Source organism: Chrysemys picta, chromosome 2 (genome assembly GCF_011386835.1).
Source record: "Chrysemys picta bellii isolate R12L10 chromosome 2, ASM1138683v2, whole genome shotgun sequence".
Classification (NCBI taxonomy): domain Eukaryota; kingdom Metazoa; phylum Chordata; order Testudines; family Emydidae; genus Chrysemys; species Chrysemys picta.
The window spans coordinates 80,011,670-80,032,421 of record NC_088792.1 but is presented as its reverse complement, the minus strand read 5'-3'; the positions used below and the strand labels follow the sequence as shown (position 1 = coordinate 80,032,421).

At 38.1% G+C, this 20,752-nt stretch overlaps 1 protein-coding gene across 2 annotated transcripts in view; it reads left to right on the top strand.

Annotated features, from left to right (window-relative positions):
• Positions 1–20,752, top strand: part of ZNRF2 (zinc and ring finger 2) — a 79,117-nt gene that overhangs the window by 32,948 nt on the left and 25,417 nt on the right. The window contains exon 2 of one of the 2 annotated variants that reach the window (XM_005278668.3): positions 14,540–14,635. The exons of the other annotated variant lie outside the window; for it this stretch is intronic. Within the exon in view, the coding sequence (XP_005278725.3) occupies positions 14,540–14,635 (96 nt within the window). The remainder of the gene's footprint in view (positions 1–14,539; positions 14,636–20,752) is intronic. 2 annotated transcript variants of the gene reach the window in all.

The following is a 20,752-nucleotide window of genomic DNA, read 5'->3' as shown; positions in this document are numbered from 1 at the left end:
GAGCAACAGGCAACATCTGATACCTCATTCAGACTCTCTCTACTGTCATGTCACAATTTCAACTCTGAAGCCCCCTCCTTCCACTGGAGGGCACTGCTCTGAAGTCACCTAAAATGGAGCACCCACAGGAACAGCACTCGAAGAAGAGAAGGTTACTCACCTTGTGCAGTAACTGAGGTTCTTCGAGATGTGTGTTCCTGTGGGTGTTCCATTATCCACCCTCCTCCCCTCTACTTTGGAGTTTCTTACTCAGCCTCTGCAGTAGAGAAGGAACAGAATGGGGGTTGGTCGCACAGCGTCAGTTAACTGTCAGAAGCCGCACGAGACGGGGACCGCGTGTGCGCTACCCAACCAGGTACTGCTATCAAAAGTCTCCAAGTACGAGCACAGGGGCGCACAAACACCTAAAATGGAGCACCCACAGTGACACACATCTTGAAGAATCTCAGTTACTGCACAGGGTGAGTACCCCTCTCTTTATTAAAGAAACTCATTCTGATTTGTCACCACCTGACTTCCTTTTAGTTCCTGAGGAGGAACAAAAAGGAATACGTTCTCATTACTTGCACATCATCTTTTGGATCTTTCTGTGGGTCTTGGTTCAGGGTCATGCAGGGTTATGAGAGAAGGGATGGACTTTCAGTTGAAGCACTGGATTAAAACTCTGATTTGAGTTCGGTTCCTGGCTCTGCCACAAACTTCTTGCTTAACCTTGGAGTTGCTCAATTTTCTGTGAAACTGAAAGTTTGCCTCAGTTCCATCTATATAATAGGGATAATACTTCCTTTTTCTCCATCCTTTGCTTTATCTATTTAGATTGTAAGGTCTTTGGGGAAGGGACTGTCTCTCACTATATGTATGTTCAACTTCTCACACAATAGGGTGCTGACCCTGTTACGGCTTTACTCTAATACAAACAGTAATTATACACATACTGCTTCTCCATGTGGGCCTTTTCTTGATTCTAATAAGGGAGGAGGCACAGAGGTGATTAACATATTTTAGTTTCATATTGATTATATCTGTGAGCTTGAAAACTGGACATTGTCCTGAGTTTAAATGTATGCATTACATTACAGCTATGTAAATCAAAATTTTGTTTGCTGTCAGTGTTTCAGCACTATTGATATGTGAACATAACTCTTAAACAAAGCTCTTTATTACTTGAAATATTATGAAAGGGTGAGATATTAAATACATCCTTTTTATTCCTTTTCAGGAAAGCTTTAATTATTGTGTAGATTGAAATGTTTTTATTATTACACCTCTACTTGAAATGCTGAAATGTCAAAATATATGTCAGTGTGTGTGTATGCGAGTGTAAATATATGTTCATGTTCACCTGAACAATATACACACAGTGTGTATATATCATGTATAAATAGTGTGTGTGTGTGTGTGTGTAATTGGTGTAATTATCATGATCCAGTTACTATGAGCAAATAAACATCAAATTTCAAACCACAAAATACTCAAATGTCTAAGAACAGAAACTTGCATAATACCTCTAGCAAATTTCTCAGCAATCTAGTTTAGCTGGTAGACCTGTACCTAGCAGCCAAATTCAGGGATATATTTAATACTGACTGTCTTGTCACTTGCTGTAGTATTTGGATTTATTGATCAGAAAGTAATGTTTGTTTTAGAAAGGAGTTTCCTGCAGAGCTTAAAGCATCTAAAACACCCTACAGCAAATGTGCTGTGAAAGTAGTAGTAACCAATGCATTACGCTGTGTATTCATCTTTTTGTATTTGAAACGCTGATTTTAAGTTAAGAACAATCTACTATTACAAAAAGTGTCTAACCCCCCTTTCCTTTGATAACATTAAAGAAAACTTGGATTGTCACAGTTAGCTGAAGATTTTGTTTGTTTAATGGTGATAGGTACTGCCATTATTGGGGAAGAAAAATAGAAATCTGTACTAAAGGTTATTTAATAATGTCAGTGATGCCCCTATTTGAGGGAATTCTTATGAAAGCTTTTTGCATTATGGTTCTTGTTAAAGAGAGTAATTCCCCAATGCAAGCTGTAGCCTAGGATTTCTGCAGTCCTACTGAAAAGTACTTTAATATGTTTTTGTGTTCTTCTGAATGTGAATCTCTGTCTCTTTAAGTTTCAAATATTCAGCTTCAAATATACAGATAGTTTTGTTTTTTAACATCTTTTGAATACGGTTTGGCATTATTTTTAACATGAAAGCAATAGTGTTCAAGAATGCAAGCATTCTGGATCCATTGCAGCAGCTTTTGTACATTTCCTTGTGACAGATTGCATCTCAGGGCAGGTCTATACTATGGGGATCAGTTGACCTAAGTTAAGCAACTGCAGCTACGTCAATAATATAGCTGGAGTCGACATAGCTTAGGTCAACCTTTTGCAGTGTCTACACCACGCTGGGTCGACGGGAGAAACTCTCCTGTCGACTTACCTTATGAGTCTCGTTCTGGTGGAGTACAGGAGTTGACAGAGTGATTGGCGGTCCATTTAGCAGGTCTTCCCACTAAATCGACCCCTGGTGGATCGATAGCTGCGTGTCCATCCCACAGTAAGTGGAGACAAGCCTTACATTCCTTTTGCATGTGGGCAACTGTCTAGAATAGTGACTTAAAAAGGATCTTTCTATGTAGCTGTTCATTTTGGATGTTGAGTTTTTGGAAAGCTAGTTCCTCCTCCACAAACTGTTTTTCATCACTTATAACATGTACAGAGACTTGTAAATGAAATATTACCTGACTCTCTTTGAAGAATTAGTCTCAAATTAGGCATAATTCTCGTCACATTGTGCTGGAATTGAAATCTCATTTGAAGTCTGTAAATACTCGTGAGAGCCAAATGGCTAAATCAATGCACAGTGTGCTGAAACTTCCTCTTGTTGCCCTTTGTTTTCCCATATATTCTCATTCTCCCCCCCCTCCCCTAAAAAATTGTATATTGGAGGGGGGTTCTAAGAAGTATATAGCACAATACTGTACAAAATACAAGAATATTTCTCCAATTAATAATCCATACATGAGGATAATTATATTCCTAGTCAAGATAATGGAGAATTCACTGACGCAGCATGGTCTTTCTATTAGATTGGAATTTTCCTGTAAAGTTTCACCCAATGAGTTGAAAGGAAGATGCTTTATTGTAAGTGAATATGATCATGCTTCTTAAAAAGGATCTCTTGGGCAACTGGATTCCTGTGGGCCAAGGATAGTGATGAAGATGTAGATACCCTCCAGTCCCACACCTTTCTACTCACCTCAACATAGCATCATTTATCTGAAGGAGAGAGACACTTAACTCTTCTGGCCCACTTGAGCTGACTTAAAGTGAAATAGGTTGTAGGCTGAATCCCCTCCCCCATCTCCTGCCCTGGCTGATCTAAGAAATTAATATTTTCTGGAGATGATGTTGTATAAAGAACAGCTAAATTGGGAAAACTGGAAGAGGGAAAATTGAAGTATGTAATAATATAGGAGAAGTCTGCTATCTTGCTCAGTTCACATAATTTTCTCTCAGGAAATTTATTTTTTAGCCATTTTCCAGCTTTTTCCATTTCTAAATGGAGATATGTTTTAAATAATATTTGAAGTGTTTTGTGACACTTTAATTATTAGCAAAATACTGCATAGTTTCATCTGTTAAATAGTATGACAAATGTAGAGAAGGCCCAAAATACGAAGATTACTGTTGAGATTTATAAATTAAGGATTGCTTTTAAAACATTAAAGTAAAAAGTTGCAATACTTAAGGTAAGTTTTATATACAACATTTAAAGTCTGGTGAGCAGACCACATAACTATTTAACTTTGAACTTTCTCTCGCTATTGCTTTGTCTTTCCTCCCAGATGTACATCTTAATATTGCATTCTATTTTTTTGTTGTTGATTGGTTTTCCTTTTTTCTTTATCACTGCTACCTCTATTCCTCCAGGAACCAATAGGTTATTGGTAAGTATTTCAATTAAATCCGATTTTACAAAGTTTTTGCTCTAGTGAGGAATTTTTACACTTCCTTACTTTTGGTGGAAACTTTGTAGGCTACAGACAATAGTCTGTTAACTGTGCTTTCTCAGGTCTCCATTATCGCCTTGTTTGTTTAGTAGAATGATAGTAGTATTAAATCTCTCTGAGATACTTTGTCTTCTGCATGCTGTCAAGTGGCATCCATTTCTCTGTGGTCCACTATGATGCTGCCTTCTTCTGGATCCTGTTTTTCTCTGTCTGCTCGGTTTTTCTTAAGTCTGATGTCTTTTTCTACCCCATTTATTTTTGTTCTTTATACATGTTTTGATCAGTCTGCTCATAAGATTCCTCAGCTTTTGGGAGGATGTTTGATCAAGTCTTTTATATGTAATTCTTGCTAACTGTCACTCACGCCTTATTTTGTGTCTTCTTTCCTTTGACTCTTCCATTAAATAGACTTGCTCAGCATGGTGTTCTGACCCTACCCCCTGTTGTTATGCTTCATATAATCTTCATCCTATTCATTATTGTCTTGTACAGTATTAAGTTTTCAAGATATATAAATCTGTACTTTCTATTAACCAAAACTTTCTTCTTTCTTCTTACCTTGGATCAGTTCTTTCCATCCTTCCTCTTAAACTACATGACAATAACTTTCAACTGAATTTTTTTAAATTTTTGATGTTGTATTAACTTTTACTCTAGAAAAATAATTAAATCATTTGAAAAATCCCATCTTATTTCATTATGCAACTTTTCATTGACATGAAACAAGGCCATCCTTTTGCTCAATGGCCGTTTCTGTGCACTTTTTGGTATGCTGCCATTAAATCTGTCCAACCTAGTCATTACAAGAATTTGTTAATGAAAGTAACAGTTTGGCATAAGATGCTTCAGAACTGTGTAATTGTTTTTTAGATTGTAAACTCAGCATGATGCTGTTTTTATTTTGTATAGGACAACATGCTGTCTGTAAAATTCATTTAACTTTTCTGTGCCTCAGTGTATGCTTATATATAAGGGAATAATTCTAGCTTCAATGGGAGTGTTGAGTCTTAATTTACTTTTTAAAAAAGAATCTTAAATAACTTTTCAAGGTCCTAAAATACTGCAATGGATTAAACAAAGTATTTTCTGCTACAAAACAGTATTTCAACCACTTGTAACTTCATGCTAGATGGTATATTGCTAGTACGTGCAAAATACCACATGGTTGATCTGTTTAAATGGAATGTACTCATTGATAATACTTAAATGATAACTCATATGCAGGTACTTATTGAAATACAGTTCACAATGTCAAATATATTTAAACTGTTTTGACTCTTCTGCCTGTGCATCCATGCAGCCGTTCAGCTGTGCAATTATGAAGCAGCACTGCATTGCTGAGATTTTTTTTTGTCTAGTTTGGCTTTGTAATAGCATAACAATGGCAATTAAGTGCTCAAATCTTCCGCTTATGTTCTCTGAGATTTTTCTTTACTGTTATGTATCTCATAGGAATTAGATTTGTATAGTCTTTCCATTAAAATATTATTTCTTATAGGTAAGAACAATAATTTCTTGGACCGTAATGTTTATGTAGCTTTCTAAGAGGATTGAGAATTTATATAAATCAGCAGTTCTCAAACTTTTTAGTAACACAAGTACCTCCATTTTGATTTAAAATTTTGTTGTGGACCCCCAAGTCCCCCGCTCAGCCCCAGACCCTACCCCCACTCCACCCCTTCTCCTAAGGCTCCATCCCTGCTCCACTCCTGCCCCTCCTCTTCCCTGCCTCTTTCTGCCCCTGTCCCTGCTCCCAGCACCTCCTTCATGCCAGGGCACAGCTGTCCTGCGGCGTGCAGGAGGGACTGGGAGGGAGAGGGAGGAGTTGATCAGCGGGGCCTGCAGACCCCTGGAGTACCCTTGCGGACCCCAGTTTGAGAAACTCTGATATGAATGATAACACTATGTAAAGGTACGTTTAATTGAAAAAACTGTAGTTGGAAGATGTTGGAAAACCAGCCTCAGAAGTGCTGTCTTCCAATTTCTTTAGGAGTCTACCCATTTCAGGCCCCCTCTCCTGGCGGTCCTATTGGTTACTTTTCAGGCAGATGCTTGGAGCCTGAGAAAAGAGTGCCTGAAATTGGTCCAGAAACTGTGCACTCTGGCAGTTCTTCCCCCTCATCCTCTTCTCCCCTCTCCTTTTTGTTCTGCAATAGCTGTTTTTACTTTTCCTCAATTTCCAAAAATGTGAAGCTGTCAAAGAAAACCATTAGCATGTTACTTTGGCAATAGGTCATATGGAGTCAGGACCAAACTTACACAGATGATAAACGAAATTCTTTCACTATATAAAAAAATTTGTCTTGTTTGTTCAACTTCTTTTCTTTTTCCCTTCACTCCAGTTTTTCCCCCCTTTCACTGTTTTTCTCTTATGCTATCTTTCAGAGTTTGGTATTGATGACTCTGCTTTCCCCAGTTAACAAAAGGAGAGGATTAAAGAATTTCATGTAGTAAGATTTTTTTTTTAATCTTTCACAAATGTTAACTTAGTTTATAAAGTATTCTCTAAACAAGTTCTTCCAGTTGTTGGCTTATTCAGTCGCTTTTTCTAGCTTTATTCAAATAAGGAGGGTGTTTGACTCTTCTTTACAATTGTCTTTTCTCTTGAGTGCTATGGAAGTTTTGAATAAGGAAAGGCAGGCCAGGTTCATATTTGACTGTATGCGTGTGGGGATATGGTGCAGGGATGAAGCAAAGTTTAAGCCACCTTTCTGCCACATTAATCCATGTGCTAAACTGGCCTCTTGTACAAGTTAAAGCAGCTACTGTGGTTTGGGCATGTCCTTGCTAATCCCCCATCCTGCTCCCTAAGCGGGAAAGGTAATGCTGACTACAGTACCTTTATTCCAATAGGGGATTCCTCTCTAAATGGACTCCCCAGATGCTCTTTTTAGACAACTTTTAAGGCCTCTTTACTGCTCTGAGCTGAGGATTTGTCCCTACAAGTATTTGACTAATTAGTACTTTGTTGCCTACCACATCTGTCTTCAGTACATGGTTTACTTCATTTTCTTGAGAGGCACAAAATAAAGGGGAAAACTAGGACATCAGCACAAAAGTCTAACTAATGGAAGGACTTGGCATTATCTGGTCATATTGCAGTTCCTAGAAAACTTATAACAATATTTTTGCTGTGGAACCGTAGCAGGATCTTCCATAGTTGCTGTGGTTTCCTATCCCTCCCTTCTGAAATCTAAGGAGATGATTCACTTCCACCTGTTTAACCTTTAAAAATCTTTCTGTTTGATGCTATATCCTCTAGCGGGATTAGGGAGCTGGATGTACAAGGGGACAGAAAACTGGCAACATTTCAGCTGGGGATTCCTCCAATATTGGGGAGTCCCAGGAGGCCTAGTGCTAGATTATCCTCTTCCACACCCCATGCAGCTTTTGGTGTAGGGGACATGACAGGAGCATGCTGTACTCTGGTAATCCCGAGGTGGCAGGTGGCCCATCGGGACCATAGTAATAGTCCTTTGTCCTTTTGACTCCTTTAAGACTTCTTTAGGAATAACTACAAACTCAACTTTTGTGTTTTCTTCTGTGTTCTGACATTAATTTAAACAGGTTTGTATCCACTTTTAGGTTAGGTGAGGGAAGGTTACAGGGGGAGGAACTAGAAATCTTGCTAAAAGGATATATTTTCACAAATAATAAAGATTTGAAGATGTGCAGTTCAGTGTGTGTTTGGAGATGGATTTATACTTCCCTTTTAGTTTTATTTGGATCTTTTGGGGAATTTTATTTATCCAATTGGTTCTGTTGCAGCAGCTTTCACTGAAAATCAGTTTGTTTAATTTTACAAAATAGTTGACTAGGGCGCAAAGTAATCAAGAAACTTTCCCAAGGTGTCTGGCTCAGCAAGAATTAGAGTTAGTTCCTTTGGTCCTCCTAGTTCCCTGTCCTTTTAATAATAACTGGTCCACTCTACAATTAAATGTAAATTCATTACACTCAAAGAATTTGGCTTGCACATGATGACAGTAAACCTTATGTGGGTGATCTTTTTGCAAATCTGTCATTTTTGATTGGTAGTCATAAATACAGATTGTATGGACCTTTAATTCTCCCAATGCTGAAGAACAAGCAGAAGTATGGTCTTTCTACAGCTGTTCTCCCCCACCCCACCCCAAACTTTTTATTTTATTGTAAGACTATACAAGTATGTAATGCTTTGCTTTTGTTTTCAACAACCTTTTACATTGTGAGCATAGCTAACGTATCTGTGTAATAATATCCAAGGGATATTAAATCTTTATGGTAGTAGGAAATATGTTTGTTTTGAAATAACTGAGGATTTTTTAAAATATACTTTCAAACTGGCCTGAGTTCTGTGGTGTTCTGCCAGAGACTTGCTCTGTTATAAGTGTATTCTGATCAGGTTGAGCCACAGTGTCCTTTCTGGGTTTGTTCATGGCCTTTTGGCCAGTGTTAACAATATTAACCGAGCATTTTACAACTATATTTTATGCAGCTGTAACATTTCCTTAATATTTTTTTAATGTAGATTTATGGCATCGGTTAATGTGCTGAGCGTGAGTTCCATGTCTCTCTTCCATGTCGCTTTTGTGGTTACTACAGAGCAGTTGTATGTACTCTTAATGAATTTGATATCACATTAACTGATTTCGGTCCCTTTGTTGCCCTGATGTATCTGCATTTACATTATTGACAACAGTTTATCTACTAAACACAAAGGACTTCCCACTATCTCAGAGAGCAGGCCAATTCGAACCTTCCTTTGATTGCTTCATCGACAATGACTTTAGGCCCCTGAAAGTCTCTTATGGAATTGGTTATTGGAATGTTTCCTTGAGCTGGTGATAAAAAGCAAACGGCCATAAATGCTTTTCTTGGGTCTGCCTTGCAGTAGCACAGCAGTTCCTTTGTTCTCTGAGTTATTTATACATTGTGAGTCACTGAAGGACTGCTTTCTGAGAAGTTCTTCTCCTTTCCCACTTAACTCACCTTTTTTGTTTAGTACATTCAGTACTATTCAAACTCTGGTTGTTGATAAAACAAGTACAGTAGAACTTCAGTTATGAACACCTCAGGAATGGAGGTTGTTCATAACTCTGAAATGATAACTCAACCATAACATTTTGTTCTTCTTTCAAAAGTTTACGATTGAACATTGACATAATATAAGTTTGAAACTTTACTATGCAGAAGGAAAATGCTGCTTTTAACCATCCTAATTTAAATTAAACAGCACAGAAGCAGTTTCTTTACTTTGTCAAATCTTTTTTTAAACTTTCCCTTTTTTTAAAGTAGGTTACATTTAACACTGTACTGTACTGTGTGTGTGTGTGTATCTATATCTATATCTAAAATAATAATTTATTTTGGTCGCTGCTGCTGCCTGATTGTGTACTTCTGGTTCCAAATGAGGTTTGTGTTTGACCGGCCAGTTTGTAACTCTGGTGTTCATAACTCTGAAGTTCTACTGTAGTTCTTTCCCCTTTAAATATATATATATTAGGGTTGTAAAGCAATTAAAAAGATTAATTGTGTGATTAAAAAGATTAATCATGATTATTCGCACTGTTAATAATAGAATACCATTTATTGAAATATTTTTGTTTTCTACATTTTCTACATTTCTATATTTATTTCAGTTGCAACACAATACAAAGTGTACAGTGCTCACTTTATATTTTTGATTACAAATATTTCCACTGTAAAAAACAAAGGAAATAGTATTTTTCAATTCACCTAATACAAGTACTGTAGTGCAATCTCTTTATCATGAAAGTTGAATTTACAAATGTAGCATTATGTGGTTTAAAAAAAAAGCATTCAAAAATAAAACAATGTAAAACTTTAGAGCCTTCAAGTCCACTCAGTCCTATTTCTTGTTCAGCCAATCGCAGACAAAGTTTGTTTACATTTGCAGGAGATAATGCTGCCCGCTTCTTGTTCAAATTGTCACCTGAAAGTGAGAACAGGCAATCGCATGGCACTGCTGTAGCCGGCGTCGGAAGATATTTATATGTCCCTTCATTCTTCAACCACCATTCCAGAGGACATGTGTCCATGCTGATATCGAGTTCTGCTCGATAACAATCAAAAGCGGTGTGGACCGATGCATGTTCATTTTTATCATGAGAGTTAGATGCCACCAGCAGAAGGTTGATTTTCTTTTTTAGTGGTTCGGGTTCTGTAGTTTCCACATCAGAGTGTTGTTCTTTTAAGACATCTGAAAGCATGCGCCACGCCTCGTCCCTCTCGGATTTTGGAAGGCACTTCAGCTTCTTAAACCTTGGGTCGAGTGCTGTAGCTATCTTTAGAAATCTCACATTGGTACCTTCTTGGGTTTTGTCAGATCTGCAGCAAAAGTGTTCTTAAATCGAACATGTGCTGAGTCATCATCCAAGACTACTATAACATGAAATATATGGCAGAATACGGGTAAAACAGAACCGGAGACATACAATTCTCCCCAAAGGAGTTCAGTCACAAATGTAATACATTATTTTTTAACAAGCATCATCAGCACGGAAGCATGTCCTCTGGAATGGTGGCCAAAGCATGAAGGAACATATGAATACTTTACATATCCGGCATGTAAATATCTTGCAATGGCAGCTACAAAAGTCCCATGCGAATGCCTGTTCTCACTTTCTGGTGACATTGTAAATAAGAAGTGGGCAGCATTATCTCCTGTAAATGTAAACAAACTTGTTTGTTTTAGTGATTGTCTAAACAAGAAGTAGGACTGAATGGACTTGTAGGCTCTAAAGTTTTACATTGTTTTGTTTTTGAGTGCAATTACGTAACAAAAAAACCCTACGTTTGTAAGTTGCACTTCACGATAAAGAGATTGCATTACAGGACTTGTATGAGGTGAACTGAAAAATACTTTATCATTTTTACAGTGCAAATTTTACAGTGCACTGTACACTTTGTATTGTAATTGAAGTCAATATATTTGAAAATGTAAAAAACATCCAAAAATATTTAATAGATTTCAATTGGTATTCTATTCTTTAACAGTGCAATTCAAATTGCGGTGAATCGTGATTAATTTTTGTAGTTAATCACGTGAGTTAACTGCGATTAATCGACAGCCCGTGTGTGTGTGTGTGTGTGTGTGTGTGTGTATTTAAAGGCAGCTAATTCAAAATGCGGCTCTAAATTTCTTAGAGATCAGGGTAAGTCGTTTGCAGTGGCAGGAAGCAATAGCTAGAGTGGAGAGAGCCTGCTCCCTTAAAAATCTTGCTTGCTGTAGCTTTTGTCAGCTGCTTCATCCTCTCTCTCTCTGGTGACAATGATGAAGAGACGGATGGTGATATTAGGTCAAATCTTTTCATTCCCTCCCTGTTACCCATTCTCTGCTGCAGAAGATAGTGATGAGCACCATACGCTTTATTTCAACTCTGCAGCTATTATTGGGTTGGTAGTCAAACAGTTTAGTTTTAAAATTTAGGTCTCAGGCAATATTTCTTCACTATACTCCCACCTCTGCTTCATATATAGTCTGCAATTCCCTTCTAATTCCTCTACTACAGTTGATCAAATAAGAATGTCTGCTCCTATATGCTTCATTCTTAATTATTTGTATCTGTCAAAACTGGGCTGAAAGCAACTTAAAGTAGAAACTTGTTAAATTGTTTCTATTTTGATCTGTCAAATGAATTCCAGTGGTACAGATTAAAAACAAATATATTAGGAAGGCTTTGCCGTAGAAATATTTGGCATAATGTTTATAGGGTATTTGTGGTGTTAATTTTGATCCTTCTTTCTTTCTGAACTAATGAAGATATAGGTGGATAATACCCAAATCTACAAGTACAGTGTTCTCAATCAGGGGTACACGTACCCCTGGGCGTATGCAGAGGTCTTCCACAGGTTACATCAACTCATCTAGATATTTGCCTACAGGCTACATAAAAAGCACTAGCTAAGTCATGAAACGTTAGTTTGTACTACAGACAATGACTTGTTTATACTGCTCTATATACTATACGCTGAAGTGTAAGTACAATATTTATATTCCAGTTGATTTATAATTATATGGTAATGAGAAAGTAAGCAATTTTCAGTAATAGCGTGCTGGGATACTTTTGTAGGCTTATGTCTGATTTTGTAAGCAAGAAGTTAAATGAGGTGAAACCTGGGGGTAGGCAAGACAAATCAGACTTCTGAAAAGGGTACAGTAGTCTAGAAAAGTTGAGAGCCACTGCTGTAGAAAACAGACCATTTCAGTTTGGTTAGTGGCTGAAGAGAGGTGCTCAGTACATATTTATAAATCACTTGGTAGAACACTTCCTGTTGTGTGAAATCACAAGACTGAAGAGACTTCACATGATCGCTTTCTTAAAGCTGTTCAGTCTTTGGTGTTCTGAACTCATCACACCCATCAACAGTCACTTATTTGTCTTCAATTTTTATCTTGCACCAAAAATTTATAGTGTGGGTTTTTTTTGTTTTTTGTTTTGTATAAAGAAGAAATTAACAGTGGGAAAAAATCTATTGCACAATATTGGAAGTAAATAATATGGTTTGAAAAGTTGACTCCACATCTGTATAATTTTTCACAGATCAAAGCTGGTAAGAATTATTAGCTTAAAAGTGTGGCATCAAGTCATATGATTATCTTTGACTGACTTCTCTGCATTATGAATGATTTAGTGCTAGAGAGAGAACTAGGAGTACCACTGAGGAATAATATTGCAAAAAGCCTGGGAGCAGCCCTTCATAAGAACAGCCACATTGGTCTAACACAATCGTCCATGTAGCCCAGTCTTCTGACATTGGCCAATGCCAGATGCTTCAGAGGGAATGAACAGAAAAGGGCAAGTTATCAAGGCTTCCATCCCCTGTCGTCCAGTCCCAGCTTCTGGCAGTAAGAGGTTTAGGGACGCCCAGAGCATGGGGTTGCATCCCTGACCATCTTGGCTAATAGCCATTGATGTACCTATCCTCCGTGAACTTATCTAATTTTTTTAACTCAGTTATACTTCTGGGTTTCACAACATCCCCTGGCAATGAGTTCCATAGTTTGTGCATTGTGTGAAGTACTTGCTTTTGTTTGTTTTAAACCTGCTGCCTAGTAATTTCATTGGTTGACTCCTGTTCCTTGTTTATGTGAAGGGGTAAATCACATTTCCCTATTCACTTTCTCCACACCATTCATGATTATATAGACCTCTTATTACATCCCCCCTCAGTTGTCTTTTTTCCCTTAGATGAGCAATCCCATGTTCAGTTGGACATGGAAATGGGAGACTCCGTGTTTAACTGTACCCACCTCCATAAATGCTCTCCACGGTAGTTTTTTCTTCATCTTCCTATTTCTCTTACGCTGTTAGCAGAGGATGATTGCTGAAGGCTAGCTTTGAATGTTTTAGGTTCACATTTTTTTTTTTGCTGTATGTTATACTCATTAACAAGCTGTTAGACCTTAAGATGAGCATTTTTTCTTTGAGACAGCTTATTGCACCAGTGCAAAGCAAACCAATTCCATTGATCAAAAGCAGTCTGCCACTTGAAATTTCCTTGGGATGTGGGTTCCAAGACTTGACCAGCCAACCTTGTTCTTTAATTAGAAAGCCACTGTTGTTGCTAATCACAGATATTACAGCAGTAAGCAAAGTGTCATGCACCATTATGGCATTGCATCAGAGTCCAGGCTATCTAATTATTCCTTATGTCAAATTAGCTTGGGCTGTCATCTCACAAGCTAAGCAGGGTCATGCCTGGTTAGTATTTCAATGAGAGAAGTCAAATTAAAACTCTGCTGCAGGAAGTAATATCAGTGATTCAGTAGGTGAGCTGACACCTCTGAGTTAATATTAAATCTGTGCCCCAGTATGTGGTATTAGAGGATGTGATAGTATTGAAGCTGCAGTCTAGTGTTCCTAGTCACTTGTGATCACTAAAGGTTCATAGCATTCTTTGTAAGAGTGAAGGTGTTAACTCGGAGCTTCTGCCCAAATTCAAATTTTACTGACTACATTCTGTCTACCTTTTTAATTCCCATAGCCATTTCAGTTGGTTAAGATATTCTCCACCTACTGTCCTGAACTGTTTCTAAAGTTGCTCTGAGTTATTAAACAACTGTATATTCCATTCCAGCAGTATGTCTGTGCTAGGTGAAGAGACTCAAATACATTATAGGTAAAGATGAAATACTTTTGGGGCCTGATTTTCAAACAGGGCCCGAGGGTTTTCTTTGAAGACACAACTTTGTGCTTGCAGGATTTGCACCTGCAAAGCATTGCCAGGAAAAAGCATTCATGAAGTGTGAGACTGATATAATAGGGTCAGTTTCACAGAGTGCAAAACTGTGCCTTCCAAAAATAGTGTTCTGTTTGAACACCCATGTTCTTTGAGATTTTTCAGAATCCAGGGAACTATACAAATGTCAGACATATTATTTCTGTTAAATCCATAAAAGCCACTAGTTCGCTTTTGGTTTTTAATGTGTGTAAAATTTTGGATTCAGTACAAATATATAGCTTTCCATCAGAATAGTTCCTGTGATCAGTAGCTCTATATATTTATATATATGTATATATATTTTTTTAATAGGATTCAAGTGTCCTGTATGTTCAAAGTTTGTATCTTCAGATGAAATGGATTTGCATCTTGTGATGTGTTTGACGAAGCCAAGGATAACCTACAATGGTAAGTAAGAAGTAACCCAATATTTATTCATTTTAACTGTTAACTGGGATAAACATTCTTTTATTTTAGCTGTTGAGAAGCTCTTCTGATCGTGTGTGTGTGTGTGTGTGTGTGTGTGTATATATATATATATGTATATATTTAGACATGTATGCTAAAACTACATTGCTTCTAAGATGCACATAAGTAGTATCACTTCTAACAATATAGGTTTGCATTTCAAAGTTCTAGCCTACCTAACATGAATGGCCCTAATTACTATTCGCATACCTTTCTAAGGTGACTGTAAAGGTTGGCTTTGGGTCATTCAGCCTGCAAGCTGTTTAACCCTTTCTGGCCATGAGTTACTCTTTTTATAAGATTCGTTGCAAGTATACAACAGTGGTAGCAATAATGATTTACATGGTTATATTTTAATTAGACAACGTCACAGAGTGGTACAGCTGATAGCATAAAGGAGACTGTTCAGGAAGGGAGGGTTTTGAGCCACACCCTTCAGAAAGCTTCAAGGAAAGTGGGTGATGGACTCAGTTTGTTTGGAAACCTTGGAATAGTGCTGGGGGATGCTGAGCAATAGAGAAGAATGGGCTAACTATCCCCCAGTTAGGAGAGAGTAAAGCAGTTGGGCAGTAGTCAGAGTGGAGCAGGAGGGAAGCTGGCAGGGAGGAAACAGGCTATGGAGAATTCTCACCGCAATCGAACCATATGAGTGAGTAGCTGGTACGCGCACACTGCCTGCTGAGTGTCTGAAGTCTCTTGTCCTTGCCCAGAGGCAAGTGCATATGCTCAGCAGCTGATGGGTTAGCCCAGGGGTAGGCAACCTATGGCATGCGTGCCAAAGGCGGCACGCGAGCTGATTTTCAGTGGCACTCTCAGTGCCTGGGTCCTTGCCACAAGTCCGGGGGACCCTGCATTTTAATTTAATTTTAAATGAAGCTTCTTAAACATTTAAAAAACCTTATTTACTTTACATACAACAATAGTTTAGTTCTATATTATAGACTTATAGAAAGAGACCTTCTAAAAACGTTAAGATGTATTCCTGGCACGCGAAACCTTAAATTAGAGTGAATAAATGAAGACTCGGCACACCTCTTCTGAAAGGTTGCCAACCCATGGTCTAGCCAAAAAGATGATAGTAATCCACCTTGTGATTATAAGGAATGGTGAAGGAATATGCCAGGTTTCTCTGTACAATAGAACCTCAGAGTTATGAACATCTCGGGAAAGGAGGTTGTTTGTAACTCTGAACAAAAGGTTATGGTTGTTGTTTTTTTTTCAAAAGTTTACAACTGAACATTGATTTATACATCTTTGAAACTTTACTATGCAAAAGAAAAATGCTGCTTTCCCTTTATTTTTTAGTAGTTTACGTTTAACACAATACCATACTGTATTTGCTTTTTTTGTCTCTGCTGCCCAGTTCCAAATGAGGTTTGTGGTTGACTGATTGGTCAGTTCTTAACTCTTAAGTTCTACTGTAACTTGTAAGCATTGGATTGGCTTGATTTAATTGTTCTTTGATGGACTTTTTTCACTCTGAAATAATGGACTCTACTTAATTAGATGGACATCAGACATCTGCCGTTTTGGACTCGATAAGTTAAGTGTGATTTTTTTTTTTTTTTTTTTTTTTTTTTTTTATAATGAGTTTAAAGGAAGTGTAAGTGATGGAATTTGCTTTCCTGCCTTTACATTGCTGTTGTAATTTTTTCCTGGGTACAGCTTAATCTTTCCATCAAATTGCTTCTGGAAAGGTATTTTTGTATGTTTCCCTCTACTTCCCATACTTAACCATTGCTGCCTTGACAAAATCTATCCAAAAGGAGCAGAATGTTTCCTTATGCCAGCCAATGGCTATTTTAGAAACCTACTAAAGATGACAAGAAAAACATCCATTCTTCCTTCTCCTTTCTCTGAATTCTCTCTCTCAGGAAAACAAAGGCAGTCTTACACCTGGAAGTGTAAGCAGTTTAAGAACTGGACAGCTACTAAAGAAGTGAACTCCTTTATGTGATCAGTTTATTTAGTTCTCTATTAATTGTTCCTTCTGATATTGTAAATGTGTGAAGATTGCTTACTTCAACTCGAGGATGTCTAGCAGCATTTTTTATGCTACTGGAATAGATTAACATTATTTGCCCTTTTATTATTGAACAGTGTGGTAAATTTATATCCACTCTCCCCCAGCAAATTCATAAATCTGTTGAACTATTAACCTGGATTTAACAAAAATAACGGAGTCTCTTTTTTCAACTAATTTTTCTCTCTATCACTTTTCTTTGGACATGGCATTTTTGGCAGTTATAACTTCAGCAAGGAGGGTCCGTGAACAACAAGATCTGGTAGTTGATTGCTTCACATGTTCTTTTGCAAAGAGAGAATGGTTTTACAAATGTGCCCTAATTTCATGCTGACAGTTGCTGACAGTTTATATTTCATAAAATTGGTATATCTTGTCCTTATTCTTTCCAAGATTATATGACCTGCTAGGGGAGATTATGTTGCTTTATTGTATCTATTGTGTAAGAAGAGCCCTTTTTTATTTCTCTAGAATTATCTGTTCCATATATCTCCTAGATTAGTTGTTCTCTTCAGAGAACAACTGGTTCAATACTGCTGAAAAGGATCTGGGAGTTGTGATGGATCATAGCCTCAACCTGAGTCAGCAATGCAATGCTGTTGCAAAAAAAAGCAAATGCAGTTTTCGGTTGCATTAACAGAAGCATAGCATGCAAGTCATTGGAGGTGATAGTACCACTCTACATGGTGCTGGTTAGGCCTCAGCTGGAGTATTGTGCCCAATTTTGGTCACCAATGTATAGAAAGGATGCAGAGAAACTGGAAAGGATCCAGAGTCCAGCGACAAAGATGATCAAAGAGATGGAATGCAAGCCATATGAGCAAAGGCTGAAGGAACTGGGTATGTTTAGTTTGGAAAAGAGGAGAGTAAGGGGGGGGACATGATAGTGGTTTTCAGATACTTGAAAGGATGCCACAAAAAAGATCGAGAAAAGTTGTTCTCTCTTGCCACAGAGGGCAGGACATGGGGCAATGGGTTCAAACTACAGCATAGCAGATTTGGATTAAATCTCAGGAAAAACTTCCTAATTATAAGAACAGTAGGACAATGGAACAGACTGCCTAGGGAGCTTGTGGAAGCTTCTTCACCTTTGCGGTCTCTTCTAACCCTATGATTCTAGAAGTCAATCAAGGTAATTGGATTAAGATGTGCACTGTAATCTGCTACAATATAGCAGGAATCTTGGTTCCAGAAAGGGAAGCACTCACTCCACTGTGGGCAAAGCCATTTACAGCAATTTGCTTACGTAATGTAACCATCTGATTGTTTGCAGAGCTGTTTTTTGGAGTTCTGTCCATACTCCTGCTAAGCAGTACTCTTGGTTCAGATACAGTCAGCTGTTGGGTTTGAGCAGCGGCATGCGCAGGAATTTAAATGTGACCACTTTTGGAGGGCATGTTCTGTGCTGCCGTGACCCCAGGACTGGAGCAGCTGTCAGCTCCTGCTGATTATTGGGGGGGAGTGCCCCTGCTTGCTCTCCCCCTTGTGCATGCTCCTGGGTTTGAGTGAGGATTGCTTAAGTAGTATTCTCTTCTTTGTGGGTTATCTCTAGTAGCTTGCCTCCATACTATGGGGACCTACAGAGTCAAAGTGATGAAGCTGAAGGCAAAGTTACTTACTAAATTAACTGGGTTTTCAGAAAGTTTTTGCCTCTCCAGAACCATTGCGTGCGCACACTAGTACCTCCCATCATCCTCTCTTCTTCAGAATGTTGGTTGGGAACTTTATGGCCTCTGTAGAATGTTAATGGGTGACTTTTGAGTATTAGTGAAAGATGGTTTACAGAAAAAGGCCCACAACTCCTTACAGTGTGGATGGGCAAGAGCAATATATTTGGAGAACCCCACGCCTCCGCAGCTCCACTAATTAGGTGGATGGCCCTTCATTCTCTCGTGTGGCTGCCCAGGCACGCACCTTAGAGGGAACTATCCGCGGACCACCTGAATGGAGCTTGCGGACCACAGGTTCTCAAACTGTGGTCCGCAAGCTCCATTCAGGTGGTCCGCGGATAGTTCCCTCTAAGGTGTGTTCCCTCTAAGGCATAAAGCCATGGCAGAGGCCAAGAGTCATGTTTGCCCAGCTGACTCTGATGATGCTGGGACAACATCCAACTGCTTTTGTCCACAAGATGTCCTCCTTCCTCACATGACTATGAAGTTGCCAACTACTTCCTTGAGTAGTGCACATTCACTACCTGTTTCTCCAAAAATCCTTACTTTAATCAAAAACATACCAGGACTTAGTCTTAATGGTGTCCATGTTTGGTGGGTTAGAACTTGGATCACCTTATTGTGTTGCCTTTGTGCTCTTGCAGAAGCATGGACATGGAAGGGAGGACTGCTCTGCAGAACCTCTTACCTTTCTGGTAATATTAAAGTATAGGTGCTTCAGAGAGTGATATACATGAATGAGCATAGAGTGTGTGCGCAATCTGTGCAGAATATTTTCCAAAAGCCTTTGAAGGGAAAAAAATTAAGGAAAAGGAGTAGCAAACACAGTAGTGTCTGTGGCACTGAACTAGTTTTAGTTTCCATCTCAGAGAAATTGATTCCTTTTTTGACAAACCCTGCAACCTTATTCTGTTTTGAAATAATCCTTGCTATCATGTTAGACTTCCAGTCCTCTTTTTATTTCTTAGAGTATCTAAAGATTTTAAGAAGTCCTCTGTTTCTACAGCTGGTTTTATCTCAGAAGTTGTGGTCTTTCTCTTGCTCTTCCTCCTTGATATCAGTCTAAGTTAGATGAAACCAAAATGTGTCAGTCTCTCTCACTATTGGAGAGAATTTTTTCAAGGTAGTAAAGTTTTTGCGTAGACTGACTAATCATTAGTGTAATTTTAAAGGGAGAATGTCAAGGCATTTAGTGTGTAAACATAGTGTTGAACATTTTCTTACGCAAGGTAACTTTGTTGATATTCATTTGTTCAGCTACTAAAATAAGTGAAATTTGAGCCCTATCATCCAAAGAGACATTTCGACAGTTAAACTATGTCAACAGTATAGAATTGCCTATGGCTTTTGGATTTATATTTAAAATTAATTCAGGTTTTTTCTAAATCATAAGATAGTATGTGGCTACTGCTTTTATATTCAACGATCTCGAAAATTAAAGTAGAAGATTAAAGTAACAAAATATTTGATGGAAAATAAAGGTCAATATTCTCTCACTACAATCAGTTGTAGTTGTGTGTGAGCTAAACAGAGCATACACATGGCTCAATATTCCAATATTCTATAGCAGCATTCAAAGTGACTTGAGCCACAGCACTGCAACTGATCTTAATTAACAGAGGAAAGCAGAGTGGAGGGAGAAAATGCTACAAATATACATCCTAGTTTTTCTTATTATCCTGTACTGGCCCAGACACATGATATAGTTCCTTTCCATGGAGAGAAAGTAGAACTGATTTTTGATTACATTCAGGCCTATATGTAAGAGGGTTACTGGCTCAGAATCCTGAGTTGAAACTGCCTAAGTAATAAACCGGCTGTATGAATTAAAAGTAATCAGCATCTTGATCAGTTTAATTATTCATTTTCATTAACATATACACTCTTAATGCTGTGTTGACTAGCAAGGAGGGAGTTGGGGCTGGTATAAATAACTAAACAAAATTAAAGCACTAAATAAGCTATTGCTTTTATTCTTTTATCCAAATGCTTGGGATTTTCAAAAATCACTTTTCAAGAAAAGATGGGCTTACTGTCTTATGGCTGTTTGACAGAAAGGTTTTGCAAAGTTGTTTCAATAAGCTGTTGAGAAGGTATGTATTGCTGGAGATGTTGATCCAGCCTCTAAGGCTCTCTTGATTGACCTGTTAATGGGATGCATACTGTCATTCGGGTGTAGGCTTAATTAAGTGAGTTAAGAGCTGTTTGGACAAAAATGCCATTGCTTAATAATTCACCACCGCTAACAATAAAAAAACCAAACAAACCCAACAACCCTCCACTGATTCTGCATTTCTGAAGGTGAGCAAAAGAGTCAGTTTTGGTCAGTCTCAAAAGAAATGTTGCTGGACGCTAGACATACAA